At 49.4% G+C, this 14,307-nt stretch overlaps 1 protein-coding gene across 2 annotated transcripts; it reads left to right on the plus strand.

Annotated features, from left to right (window-relative positions):
- Positions 1 to 561: 561 nt before the first annotated feature.
- Positions 562 to 14,158, plus strand: C1RL (complement C1r subcomponent like). 2 transcript variants are annotated; one of them, XM_086714175.1, is made up of 6 exons: positions 563 to 720; positions 1,188 to 1,416; positions 7,333 to 7,522; positions 9,235 to 9,348; positions 9,486 to 9,560; positions 12,834 to 14,158. In XM_086714175.1, the coding sequence occupies exons 1-6, from the start codon at positions 638 to 640 to the stop codon at positions 13,604 to 13,606; spliced, it is 1,464 nt and encodes a 487-aa protein (XP_086570301.1). In that variant the 5' UTR covers positions 563 to 637; the 3' UTR covers positions 13,607 to 14,158. The 2 variants fall into 2 exon arrangements, with proteins under 2 accessions (XP_086570302.1, XP_086570301.1); XM_086714176.1 differs by lacking the exon at positions 7,333 to 7,522 and having other exon boundaries at positions 562 to 720; positions 1,188 to 1,426.
- The last annotated feature ends 149 nt before the right edge of the window (positions 14,159 to 14,307 follow it).

Raw genomic sequence — 14,307 nt, forward strand, 5'->3', positions numbered from 1 at the left:
CTCTGTCTCTCTCTGTCCCCAAAAAATAAATAAACGTTGAAAAAAAATTAAAAAAAAAAAAAAAAAAAAAGAAGCGTGAGTCTGGGCCTGACCCCAGACCTGCCCCAGCATGACCCCACTGGACAAGCAGCTCCCACGGGTTGTGGGCAGAATTCAAAAGACAACCTCAGCAAGTGCCCCCACCCATCCTGGATGAGGAGAGAGGAGGAAGGAGTTCATAGGTCACAAACTTTCATTTCTACAAGACGCAGTCTGGTAACATAAATGAGTGGAAAAATCAGGCAGGGAGACATATGGCCATTGAAGGTGACAGCCCTAACTCAGAGGGAGCGACCCTACCGTGTGATACATGCATGAGGCAAAAATTAGTTTTAAGTAGTACACAAGACTCAAGAGTCAGCACCTTCCCCAGCCCCCGATGTCTTCTGAGGGCAAATGTGGTTTTGGAGAGGTCTTTCCTCTAAATCCTGGTGGGCAAACTATTCCCGAATCAGACAGCAGGTGGCGCGCAACTCAGAGAATTGAAAAAAGAACTGCGGCGAATTACTTAACTCATTTCCAGTAACTTCTCCCTCCTCCCCCACAAGGCCTTCCCCAGCCCCACCTCCTGTTCCCCGGCGTGGGCCAAGCCTCCCAGATGTCCAGTTCCAGATGCCTGGTCTCAGAGTGGGGAAATTACCTCTGGAGAAGCCCCCACTCCACAAGCTGCCAAGGCAAGATGTGAGTGTGCCCTTGAAGAGGCCTGGAAGAAAGGGAAGTGGCCCTGGGGCGGGGGAGGGGGAGGTAGACCCAGGGACACACACACACACACACACACACACACACACAGCCAATTAATGCCCAGGGAGCTGGAATTTGCCTGTAGCCTCTAGCAGCCTTCCCCAGCCTTCCTGCCCGAGCCAGGAAACCAACATATTGAAATGTCCCTCCCTCCTACCACCATTGCTCCCTCAGATCCCGGGGGGCGGGGGGGTGGGGGTGAAATTTGCTGAAGCAGGGAGCAGCCCCCTACTTTGATTGAGACTCGCCAGGGAGATGAGCAATGGTGGAAAACTCACAGTCCAAGCTCAGGCTGGCTAGGAGGCTCAGGGTGAGGAGGGACGATGAGGGAGTGGCCAGCAGGTGCCGGGGCCCCAAGGACTGAGGCCACAGCTCTGTGGCCACATGTTGCTCTCACCCACGCACAGGTGGTGGCTACTCCTCTGGGGAGTCCTCCAGGCTTGCCCCACACAGGGCTCCGTGCTCTTGGCCCAGCAGCTACCCCAGCAGCTGACATCCCCCGGGTATCCAGAGCCATATGTCAAAGGCCAAGAGAGCAGCAGTGACATCGAGGCTCCAGAGGGCTTTGCCGTGAGACTTGTCTTCCAGGACTTTGACCTGGAGCCGTCCCAGGACTGCGGGCAGGACTCTGTCACAGTGAGCTGTGGTGGGGGTCCTGGAGGGACTCTGGGGAGGAAGGCTCCTGGCCTGGAGCCCAGAGGCAGGGGGGTGTGGCTGTGCCCTGAATGGCAAAAGATGGCTGACGAGTCCAAGTCAGGGGCTCAGGCAGCTTACCTGGGAGGCCAGGATCTGCCCCAGGGCACAGCCTTCAACCAGCGACCCTGTCCCTGCCCGCGTTACCGTGTGGGCCCCACAGAGCAAAAGAGCAAAAAAGACTTCCCTGCCTTTGGAAGTCGTACAGAGGGACACACAAGTACCGCCAAACCCTGGAGTAAAAGAGCGGGGACTCACATAGCAGTCGTTAAAGATCCATCGAGTATTGGTGGAGCGCAGGCTCTGTCAGATCAGGAGGCTGGGCGTAAATAATCATAAAAGACCAGGTGACGGTTCAAGTTGCAGAATAAGAACACTCTAGAAACGGCCCCTTATCTTGTCTCTTGGGTTAAATTTTATTCCTATCGAAATAATACCGTGCACATAGTTCTTTTTAAAAATGAGTATAGTCCAAGGCTGATCAGGGAAACAGCGGTCCAGCCTTCTTCCCAGCCCCACTGCCCCTCCCGGGGAAGCACCTACAGTTCATGTAGCTGCTCCGTCTGGCATTTACGCCCATATGTATAAATAGCATGCTTATTATGTTACTTTTTTGCATCTGATCACTTAATATCTAACTATAGAAGATGAGGACTCTATTTACCTCTCTTAGACCTTCCACATGTCCCCACCCCCGTCATCCCTGTCAACCACCATTAGCATTTCTAATTAACTCTGTACTCATTATTTGCATTCTCTTGACTTTAAAACATTCACTTCAGGGATGCCTGGGTGGCTCAGTCGGTTAAGCATCCGACTTCAGCTCAGGTCATGATCTCATAGTTCATGAGTTTGAGCCCCACGTAGGGCTCTGTGCTGACATCTCGGAGCCTGGAGCCTGCTTCAGATTCTGTGTCTCCCTCTCTCTCTGCCCCTCCCCTGCTCCCGCTCTAACTCTCTCTCTCTCTCTCTCAAAAATAAAGAAAACATTAAAACAATTAAAATATTCACTTCTGAGCATATGGTGTACCATAATTCTATGTCCTTGTTTCTCCAACTTTTGGGTCTCCCAGGAGTCGGTAACCACATGGACTTTTAGGGGTTTTCTGTTTGTTTTTTATTTGATTTTTAGTTCTGTCTGTAACTAATCTCCCCAGACTCTTAGCCAGGAAAGTAAATATCCTCTCTATATAATCGACACAATCAACCACACATCTCAATCTCTAGTCCTCCTTTGTACTGGTGACATCCCCCTGAAGAGCTCTTGGTGATTTATCTCCTCAGTCTGAGTCCCCTGCTGTCTAGAGCCTCAGGCATTCTGGGAGTTCCCTACCCTTCCTTCTGGGCATTTCCTTTACGTGTCCTGTGTTGGAACTGAATCCCGTATCATTCTCTTCTTGGTATAGTACCCCATTTGGGGGGAGAACATTCTGCTCCAGAAAGAGCAAGAGAAAAAAACTTGTAAAGGATCGTACATACCCTGAATGTCCCAGCTCTACCCTCACCATTGATGGACAATTGATTTGGGTTGCTTGCTGGGTTGGAAGTCATTTCCCCTCAGAATTTGGATGATACTGTCTACTTGCTCTAGTGTTGTTAGGCTGGTACAATTATGATTCCTGGTCCTTAGTTCTTTCTCTCCAGAACTTTTGGAACATTTTCCTTATTGCCAATTTTCTAAATTTTCATTCTGATGAGCCTTGATATGAGTCTTTTTCTACTCATTGTACAGGGTTTTTTTAACCTAGAGACTTTTTATTATTTTTATTTGTGTTTGTTCACTTTATTTATTTAGTTAGTTAGTTTCAGGGGTTGCGGGAAAGGGCAGAGGGACAGAGAGAACCTTAAGCAGGCTTCATGCCCAGCATGGAACCCAACACGGAGCCCAATGCAGGACTCGATCTCACAACCATGAGTTCATGACCTGAGCCAAAATCAAGAGTCAGTCACTTAACCGACTGAGCCACCCAGACACCCCTAATGTAGGGACTTTTTTTTCCTTTTTAAATGTTTATTTATTTTTGAGAGACAGAGTATGAACGGGGGAGGGGCAGAGAAAAGGGAGACACAGAATCCAAAGGAGGCTCCAGGCTCTGAGCTGTCAGCACAGAGCCTAATGCGGAGCTCCAACTCACAAACCATGAGATCATGACCTGAGCTGAAGTCAGATACTTGTCTGAGCTACCCAGGCGCCCTCTAACGTAGAGACTTTTTAAATCTAATCCTTCAATTCTGGGAATGTTCTTGTATTTTTTTTTTTTTTTTTTTACTGAAGTATAGTTGTCATACAATGTTATCTTAGTTTCAATTGTACAAAATATTGAATACACAATTCTCTACATTGCTCGGTGCTTACCCCAATAAGTGTAGTCACCATCTGTCACCATACAATGTTATTATAATATTATTGATTATTGATTACATTCCTTATGCTGTACTTTTCTTCTCCATCACTTAATAATTTTTTAAAGTTTTTACTTAAATTCCAGTCAACATGCATTGTAATATTAGTTTCAGGTGTACAATATAGTGATTCAACACTCAACATACAACACCCTGTGCTCATCACAACAAGTGCCCTCCTTAACCCCCATCACCTATCTCCCCACCCACCAGTCATGTATTATTTGTTAAATAAGTTCCAGATGTCTGCTTTCTGTATTTTCTCTTTCTGGAACTCCTGTGATTGAGTTGTTGTAGATTCTGGACTGATTCTCTCGTTTTGTTAATCCATTCTGTTCTGTTTTCCGTCTCTTTTTCTTTTTGTTCCACTCTCTGGGAGATCTCTTCATTTTAAATAACATTTTAATCCATTTTTTTCTGCTAACATATTTTTTCACGTCTAAAAGGTCATTCTTCAAAACGTGCCTTTTTATAGAATACTGTTCTTGTCTCATTGAGGCCATATCTACTCCTTTCCCTCTACGGGGATTATTTTTAAAGGTTTCTTCTGTTCCTCGTATTATCTCTGCTCCACCCAAGTTCCCTTTTATTGTTCATTTGTTTTGGTCTCTGTTTTTTGTGTTCGAAACCATCCTATAATGTCTGATAATCCTTGGCTGTCCATTCATATTTAAGGGTGAAATACTTGGCTGGCACTGGATTCTCTGTGTGGGTAGCTAAAACTTGTGCAGTGACAGGTTCGGAAATAGAGTTATCAACACGGTGACCTATTTGTGCTATTGGGCGCCTCCCAGATATTAGCTCGCAGAAGTATTTTCCTTGGGGACAGCCGACCTCAGATCAGAATCCTCTGGCCTCCTGCTCAGGGTTGCTGACATTCTGGCAAACAAGCAGAGAAGGGAATCTCATTGTTTGACACGTGGACTTCCACCTAATCCCTCTGCTCTCAGTCGTGGTTTTCACCTCCTCCGTCAAGTGTGCTGGCGGACCCCAAGTCCAGGCTGTCTGGCTCACGCTCAGGTCATCTGCCAGGATGAGCCAGAGGAGTTGCCCGGATGCACAGGGTGGGCAAAGGGATCCAGAGTTCTGAGGTCTCCCCGCATAGGCTTTCCATCAGCCCTTCCTTCGTCCTCATCCTCAGGGGCTCCTGGTTACCCCAGTTTCTGGAACCTCCCTGGGTTGTGTGATGAGAATCTGCCCGCTCTGTGTTGGCTTCTATCCTTGCAGACTCATTGCCATGGTCCATCTCCATTCTATCTTCCAAAGTGTGGACAGCTCTCATCCGCTGTCACGTCGTCCTCTCTCTTTTTTGTCCTTGCTCGCGTAATACCATTTATCCCTTTGCTGTCACGTTGGTGGGATTTGAGGTGGGAGAGGAGATAAATGCATGTGTGTAGTGCTTCAGATTTAACTGGCAGTCGGGACTATACTTTCTTCAATTCAGCCTTTGTCCGTTGAGCACCTACCGTGAGCCCTGCTCTTCTCAGTCACGGACAGTTGTGATCTTGGCCTGACTCTTCCCTTGTCAATGAGGGACTTTAAGCTCAGGAATAGGACTCTTCCCTCCTCTCTGCGTCTGGAGCAAAGCACACAGACACCTCAAATGCAGAATTCAACACCCTGTAGTTCAGTTCCGTTTTTACTTGTCGGTGTACTCAGCCAGCCTGTGGGCTCCTCGGTAGCAGAACTGTGTGTTTGTATCTATACCCCCCCCACCCCCAACACCTAGCATGGTGTTCTATTGCCTAGCACATAGAACATAGCCAATAACTTTTTATTAAAGGAATAAATGAGGGGCACCTGGGTGGCTCGGTTGAGCGTCCAACTCTAGATTTCAGCTCAGGTCAGGATCTCACCGTTCATGAGATCGAGTCCCTCATCGGGCTCCACGCTGTCAGCGTGGAGCCTGCTTGGGATTCTCTCTCTCTTCCTCTCTCTGTCCCTCCCCAGCTCATGTTCTTTCTTTCAAAGTAAATAAATAACCTTTAAAAAATAAATAAAGGACTAAATGAAAGAATGAGTGGAACCCAAGCCTCTGTAGAACATACAACAAAATGAATTTTGAACGAGCAGGTGGCTCCGCGTGCAGGTGCTGACAGCTATCATAGGGCGTGATGTTGTCCTGGCTAGAAGAGGCCTTACAGGCCATTTTATAGGAAGTCTCGCTTTATAGGAGGAAACTGAGAGCTGGGGTAGTTAAGAAACCACCCCCCCCCCCACCATGTCACACGGGGAGTCGGGGCAAAGTCTGGAATTTAACACAAGTCTGATGACTCGCAGCCGGGTGTTCATTCTACGTTGCTAGTTAGACTCTTAAGTGACTTTAGTTAGCCAACAGCTCGTAAGGTAGGGGAAGAAGAAAACTGGGCATTTAACAACCAAGTATATCAGTAAAGGACCGTTTTCTAGGGTAAAATGCTTCTTCCCCAAGAGGTAGTTCTCTGAAATAGGGAGATTAGTTTTGTTGATGTTCTAAGGAAGCAAAAGCATTGGGACAAAATTTTTCTTTGTGCCAACTTCCACCCAGCTGCTGTGACCATGAAGAGACGGGCTGGATGGGGTCTTAAGGGAATTCGAGATTCAGAGAGAATGAGGAAGCAGAGAGCTAGCAAGAACCCAGAGTATGTGTGTCAACATGAAGGTTCAGAAATCAAATGAGCTGACCAGTGAGCGGTGCACCCAGAACAGAGATTAGGCACGAAGCATGGGCGGGGGGGACTCCTTCCAAGGTGCCCTTCCTTGGATTGGGGAACCCACAGGAAGGGATTTGAGCCAGGGGGAGGCAGCCAGAAGGGGCAGAAACAGAGACAGCCTGCTCAAAGAACATATTAAGCAACAATAGCCCGTGTCCATAGATTTCACACCGTGTCAGTGGCCACAGTTAAGTTTATGGAGTATAGGCGGAGGAACATTCCAAAAGAAGAAGAACAGGAAGGCAAGGAACCCAAGGGGCTCAGTCTTTGCAAAGGGTCTTTGCCTCACAGACGTTGGTCCTAGGAAGTTACTCGAACTGGAAGGTGATGGGAGTGGAGGAGGCTGGATGGGAAGGACTTACATCTGTATATTTGTTGATTCAAGGCTGTGGCGCTCTATGTACCATTTGGAGCGTCAGAGAGTCAGTGGTGAGCAAAATAGATGTAATTCCTGCCTTCTTAGAATTGAGAATCCAGTGGACTGTTTGGAGAAACCCTGGGGTTCCCAAGGAGCTTCTTGAAAGGAGGTGACTATGGTGGGCTTTGAGGTAATTATGGTAGGCGAAAGAAATGTGCGAGGTATCTGGTCATGGATGAAAGAAACCTGGGCGTCAGTAATGCAACAGAAAGCTACTTGAGGAAATCTCCCCGAGGGACAGCTTCTGGGCCCCAGAGGTGGGCAGACCTTCTAGAATCTACGCCCAGGACGTGACCCTGCGGTGCAGATTCACCCCACACCTGCCTGCCCACCCTCCCCTTCCAGATCACAGCCAGTGGGATGGATCCGAACCGGTTCTGTGGGCAGCAGGGCTCCCCGCTGGGCAACCACCCTGGTCAGAGGGAGTTTGTGTCCCCAGGGAATCGATTGCGGCTGACTTTCCGAGCACCCGCCTCCTCTCAGGACAGGACTACTGGCCTCCACAGGGGCTTCCTGGCCCTCTACCAAGCTGTGGGTGAGTGTCTGTCCCGGGGGTGCAGCCTCTGCCCACAGCCATGGCCCCTAGTATCCTGAAGTGACATGTGGAAGCTTGAGTGACTACTGAGGCAGGGACCAGTGATCCCTCCCGGCCCCACCTGTGCCCCAATTCAAAGAGCAGCCGCTGCTCGGTTCCAGCACTCCTTTCCATGCAGACTTCTAGGCCAAATGCATACAGATCATCTCATCCTTCAAACGAAGCCAAAAATTCCAGATTTTTAAAAAATGTTTATTTATTATGGAGAGACAGAGAGAGACAGAGCACGAGCAGGGGAGGGGCAGAGAGAGGAGGAGACACAGAATCTGAAGCAGGCTCCAGGCTCCAAGCTGTCAGCACAGAGCCTGACGTGGGGCTCAAACTCACAAATTGTGAGGTCGTGACCTGAGCCAAAGTCGGACGCTTAACCGACTGAGTCACCCAGCCACCCCCAAAATTCCAGATTTTTAAGTGAAATTCTGGATTTTCAAATGGTAACTCGGATTTTTTTGGAAAGATACTGCTAGCACATGGTAATTTTTTTAAATAACATAATATGGTGAATAAAAATAATGTAATACGGTAATAATATAAGAAGTAAGTCTTCCTCTGATCTCTGGCCCTTAGTCCCTGGCTACCCTGTCCAGAAACAACCCTGTTGTCCACTTCCTGGTATCTTTCCAAAGACATCTATGCCATTCAATTATACATATTCTTACAGGGAAGGAAAGGATTGCCTGATGAAACGTCTTTTTTTTTTTTTTATTTAAAAAAAAATTTTTTTTCAACGTTTTTTATTTATTTTTGGGACAGAGAGAGACAGAGCATGAACGGGGGAGGGGCAGAGAGAGAGGGAGACACAGAATCGGAAACAGGCTCCAGGCCCTGAGCCATCAGCCCAGAGCCCGACGCGGGGCTCGAACTCACGGACCGCGAGATTGTGACCTGGCCGAAGTCGGACACTTAACCGACTGCGCCACCCTGGCGCCCCTGATGAAACGTCTTAAATGTAGTATTTTTCACACAATAATATGTCTTAAAGATCATCCCATGTACATGTGGTTAGCATTGCCTAATTCTTTTGAATGACCACACAATATTCCTTTGATTGATGCATGCAATGGATTTAACCAGCCCTCCACTGATACTTTGCTGCCACAAACATTGCTGCTAAGGGTATCCTTCCTTGTTTATACACCTTGAGCACGTGTATGAAGGTGAATTCTTAGAAGTGTACATGTTAGGTGAAAAAAAACGCTTGCAATTTAAATCTTGGTATTGCTAAATTTCCCTCCCAAGAAGTCTTGCTCATATATACTGACCAGCCATGTCTGAAACTACCGGTTTCCCTATACCCTATTTATCATGGTTATTTTCAAAATTTATCATTGTTTATGTTCATTTCTTTTTGAGAGAGACACATAGACCACGATCAGGGGAGCGGGAGGGGCAGACAGGAGGAGACACAGAATCCGAAGCAGGCTCCAGGCTCTGAGCTGTCAGCACAGAGTCCGACGCGGGGCTCGAACTCACGAACCACAAGATCATGACCTGAGCCGAAGTCGGACGCTCAACCGACGGAGCCACCCAGGCGCCCCATTTCGGTTGTTCTAAACAAAAGATTGTGCAAGTCAGACTAAAATATGGCCGTGGGCCAGAATCGGTCCCGGGGTTGCCAGCTCTAGGTCCTTATGACCACTGTTTTCCTACAGGGGTGAACCACAGTCGGCCCAGTGGGGGCTCTGAGGCCATCAGCATAGCTGAAGACAACTCCTCCAAGATCCAGAACCACTGCCAGGAGCCCTACTATCAGGCAGTGCCGGCAGGTAAGCCCCCACCTGCTGGGGAACTGGCTCCTACTTGCCTCACTCCCACCAAGAGGCCTGAGGCCTTCTGGGCGCCCGCCACCCCCACCTCCCAAGTCTGAGCCTGTTTCTTTGCCTCCTGTCTTTTCACTCCTCAGGGGCACTCCCCTGCACAACCCAGGGCCTCTGGAAGGAGACACAGGATAGGGAGGAGCTTCCTCGCTGTGAACCTGGTGAGTAGTGACCTGCCAGCGCCCCTCTGGTGGCCACTTCCCAAAGAAGTCTAAGCTGCACATGGGGCCTGTGGGAGCAGGACACGGAGGTTTAAGCCCTGGGGTAGAAAGGGAGAGATAAAGGCAGAAGTACAGGGGGAAAGGGGAACCAGGAGGGCCCAGAGAAGGAGAGGCAAGGATCTTGTCTCTTTTTCTTCAGGATCAAGAGATAACTGAGAAAGGAGGGGTGGCTGTGTGGCTCAGTCAGCTGGGCGTTCCACTTCGGCTCAGGTCCCGATCTCATGGCTCGCGGGTTCGAGCCCCGTGTCAGGCTCTGTGCTGACAGCGCAGAGCCTGGAGCCTGCTTCGGATTCTGTGTCTCCCTCTCTGACTGCCCCTCCCCGGCTCATGCTCTGACTCTCTCTCTCTCTCTCAAAAATAAAGAAAACATTAAACAAAATTAACGACAACAACAAAAGAGATAACTGAGAAAGGAAAAGCAGGAAGGAAGTTCATCAAATGGGACAGTACAGGAGAAGAGAGGTCCGCAGAGTGGAAATAAGGGAAACCCGTCTCTTGGGATGGTCTGCTTGAAGCATACATAGACAGGCTCTCTGTCCCCAAAATATCTCCCTACCTAGATGTCACAGTGCCAGAAAGTCCACCATTTTTTTAAAAAGATTCTTTATTAAGATACAACTTATGTAACATAAGATTCACCACCTTCATCGTTTAAAAATTTCCAATGCAATAATTTTTAATACGCTTGCAAGCTCGTGCCACCATTCCCACTAGTTCCAGAACATTTCCATCACCCCAAAAGGAAACCCCGTACCTCCATCTACCCTTCCCCGTCCCGTGGCAACCACTAATCTACTCTCTGTCTCCATGGATTTGCCTGTTCTGAACGTTTTCTATAATGGGAATCCTACAGTATGTGGCCTTTTGTGTCTGGCTTCTTTTACTTAGCGTCACGTTTTCAAGGGTCAGCCATGTGGGAACAGGTATCGGGATTCCATTCCTTTTGGTGGCTGAATGGGAGTCCGTTGTCGTGGGGATGCCCTGCCTTTTGCTCACCCATGCATCACGTGAAAGACATTTGGGCTGTTTCCACATTTTGCCCTTTATGGATCGTGCTGCTATGAGCCTTCGTGGGCACGTTTCTGTGTGAACATATGCTTTCTGTTCCCTTGGGTCTGTCCCTGTGAGTGGAATTGCTAGGTCCCATCATACTTGTATGTTTAACTTTCTGAGGACTTGCCAGACCGTGTTCTGCTGTGGCTGCCTCATTTTACACGCCCACCAGCAAATACAAGGGTTCAAGTTCACCGTTTTTGAAACCCACTTTTTTGGGGCGCCTGGGTGGCGCAGTCGGTTAAGCGTCCGACTTCAGATCAGGTCACGATCTTGCGGTCCGTGAGTTCGAGCCCCGCGTCAGGCTCTGGGCTGATGGCTCGGAGCCTGGAGCCTGTTTCCGATGCTGTGTCTCCCTCTCTGTCTGCCCCTCCCCCGTTCATGCTCTGTCTCTCTCTGTCCCAAAAATAAATAAAAAAAACGTTGAAAAAAAAAATTAAAAAAAAAAAAAAGAAACCCACTTTTTTGAGTCCAAAGCATTGCCTTTCTAACCCTGTCGGAACAAACTTCTCAGGTACCACTCCTGACCCTCAGAAGGCTCTCGGGCCAGCCTGAGCACTGTTTTGGGGGGTGGGTGGGAGGGCCGGTAATAGTGGAAGATGTTAAAAATGAAGGAAGGTCGGGACGCCTGGCTGGTTCAGTCGGTTAAGGATCCAATTTTGGTTCAGGTCATGATCTCACAGTTCGTGAGTTGGAGTCCCACATCAGGCTCTGTGCTGTGACAGCTCAGAGCCTGGAGACTGCATCGGACTCCGTGCGTCCCTCTCTCTTTCCCCTTCCCCCGCTTGCACTCTCTCAAAAACTAAATAAACATAAAAATTTTTTAAAAAATGAAAGAAGACTATGCTAACTAATTTGGATGTAAATTAAAAATATATATAATTAAGTATTATGTTGAAAATAAATAAATAAAAATTACAAAAAAAAAACTGAAAAAAAATAAAATAAAAAAATGAAGGAAGGGCACAGAAAACAAAGACAACAGACGCTGAGGACAACCTCGGCTTGCTGCATGATTGTGCTCAGGCTGGCCCCACCAAGAGTCTAGAGAAGTGGCTTTAAAATAGCTGAGGGACTTGTTGGGAAAAGCACTGGGTGTTGTATGGAAACCAATTTGACAATAAATTATATTTTAAAAAAAATTTTTTTTTTTTATAGTAGAGATATATTTTTTTTTTCAACGTTTATTTTTATTTTTGGGACAGAGAGAGACAGAGCATGAACGGGGGAGGGGCAGAGAGAGAGGGAGACACAGAATCGGAAACAGGCTCCAGGCTCCGAGCCATCAGCCCAGAGCCCGACGCGGGGCTCGAACTCACGGACCGCGAGATCGTGACCTGGCTGAAGTCGAACGCTTAACCGACTGCGCCACCCAGGCGCCCCTAAAATTTTTTTTTTCAACGTTTATTTATTTTTGGGACAGAGAGAGACAGAGCATGAACGGGGGAGGGTCAGAGAGAGAGAGGGAGACACAGAATCTGAAACAGGCTCCAGGTTCTGAGCTGTCAGCACAGAGCCCGACGTGGGGCTTGAACTCACGAACTGCAAGATCATGACCTGAGCCGAAGTCAGATGCTTAACTGACTGAGCCACCCAGGCGCCCCTTTAATCCCATTATTCAGGTAAAATAAATAAGTGATATTTTTTTGAGAGAGAGAGACCAGGGGAGAGGGGCAGAGGGAGAGAGAGAATCCTACACAGGTTCCACACTGAGCGTGGAGCCCGACACAGGGCTCAATCCCATGACTCTGGGATCATGACCTGAGCCAAAATCAAGACTGGGATGCTCATCACCCCAAGAGTGATTTTTTTTTTTTTTGTAAGTATCTGTGGAGACAGGAGAGAGAGCACTTCACAGAAGCAGGTCTTTCACAAGTGTATCTTTTTTTTTTTTTAACGTTTATTTATTTTTTGAGAGACAGAGAGAGACAGAGCATGAGCAGGGGAGGGGCAGAGAGAGGGAGACACAGAATCCGAAACAGGCTCCAAGCTCTGAGCTGTCAGCACAGAGCCCGACGTGGGGCTCGAACTCACGAACAGTGAGATCCTGACCTGAGCTGAAGTCAGACGGCTTAACCGACTGAGCCACCCGGGCGCCCCGTTCAACAAATGTATCCTGATGCAGCTGCTGATGTCACCCGTACCCCTCTTCTCTTCCAGTCTGTGGCCGGCCACTCACCCCCATCGCCCAGAACCAGGAGGCCCTCGGTTCCTCCAAAGCCAAGTTGGGCAACTTCCCCTGGCAAGCTTTCACCAGTATCTACGGCCGTGGAGGGGGGGCCCTGCTGGGCGACAGGTGGATCCTCACCGCCGCCCACACCATCTATCCCAAGGACAGCGTCTTTCCCTGGAAGAACCGGAGGGTGGATGTCTTCCTGGGCCACACAAGCCTAGACGAGATGCTGCGGCTGGGAAGTCACCCTGTGCGCCGTGTGGTCGTGCACCCCGACTACCGCCAGAACGAGTCCCACAACTTCAACGGGGACATTGCCCTCCTGGAGCTCCAACACAGCGTCCCCCTCGGGCCCAGCCTCCTCCCGGTCTGTCTGCCCGACAGTGAGACCCTCTACCGCAGCGGCGTGTTGGGCTATGTGAGTGGGTTCGGCGTGGAGAGGGGCTGGTTAACCACTGAGCTGAAGTACTCCAGGCTTCCCGTCGCCCCGAGGGCGGCCTGCCAGGCCTGGCTCCAAGAGAAGCAGAGGTCTGAGGTGTTTTCGGACAACATGTTCTGCGCTGGGGATGAGATGAGGCACCAGAGCGTCTGCCAGGGGGACAGTGGTGGCGTCTATGTGGTATGGGATGAGCGCGCCCATCACTGGGTGGCCACGGGCATCGTATCCTGGGGCGTCGGGTGCGGCAAGGGCTACGGCTTCTACACCAAAGTGCTCAACTACCTGGACTGGATCAAAGGAGTGATGGGGGGGAAGGACTGACCCTGGGGGCGCTTGAGCAGTGACCCTCAACTCTGGAGGCCCCCACCCCGAAAGGAGAGGGTTGGGAGCTCGGACTGGGCTCGGGGACGGGGATGGGGGCAGAGAATCTCTATTCGAGCTCCTGCTGCCCTATCCCTCATGCGACAGAACTCCTCCTCCTTCCCAAGGCCCCCTCCTCCTCATCCTCTCCCTTCCTTCCAGTTTGCGAGTTTGTGCTCCGCCCAAGGAATCCCTGTACATCTCAGCCGGTTGCCTTTAAACTTCATCTTCTGGGCGCTTGGGTGGCTCAGTCTCTAAACTTCATCTTCTGGGCGCTTGGGTGGCTCAGTCATTAAGTATTGGATTTCAGCTCAGGTCATCATCTCATGGGACTTCATGAGCTCCAGTCCCATATGAGGTGAGCTCCAGCCCCATCTCTCTCTCTCTCTCTCTCTCTCTCTCCTTCCTGGGATTCTCTCTCTTTCTCTCTGTCTGTCCCTCGCTCACTTGCGCCCTCTCTCTCCCTCTCAAAAAATAAAATAAAGCCTGGGGGGACTCAGTTGGTTAAGCGTCCGACTTCCGCTCAGGTCATGATCTCACAGTCCTGGAGTTCGAGCCCCGCGTCAGGCTCTGTGCTGACAGCTCGGAGCCTGGAGCCTGCTTCAGATTCTGTGTCTCCCTCTCTCTCTGCCCCTTCCCTGCTCTCTCGCTCTCTCTCTCTC

Source organism: Puma concolor, chromosome B4 (assembly GCF_028749965.1).
Source record: "Puma concolor isolate L17-30 chromosome B4, mPumCon1.1.hap2, whole genome shotgun sequence".
In the NCBI taxonomy this organism is placed as follows: domain Eukaryota; kingdom Metazoa; phylum Chordata; class Mammalia; order Carnivora; family Felidae; genus Puma; species Puma concolor.

Bases quoted from the DNA above. Each gene is read 5' to 3' on its own strand.
- C1RL (XM_086714175.1), top strand. From the start codon at position 638: ATGTCCAGTTCCAGATGCCTGGTCTCAGAGTGGGGAAATTACCTCTGG. The intron at 721-1,187 runs GTGAGTGTGCCC...ACCCACGCACAG, and splicing joins ACAAGCTGCCAAGGCAAGAT to GTGGTGGCTACTCCTCTGGG. The intron at 9,349-9,485 runs GTAAGCCCCCAC...TTCACTCCTCAG, and splicing joins CTATCAGGCAGTGCCGGCAG to GGGCACTCCCCTGCACAACC.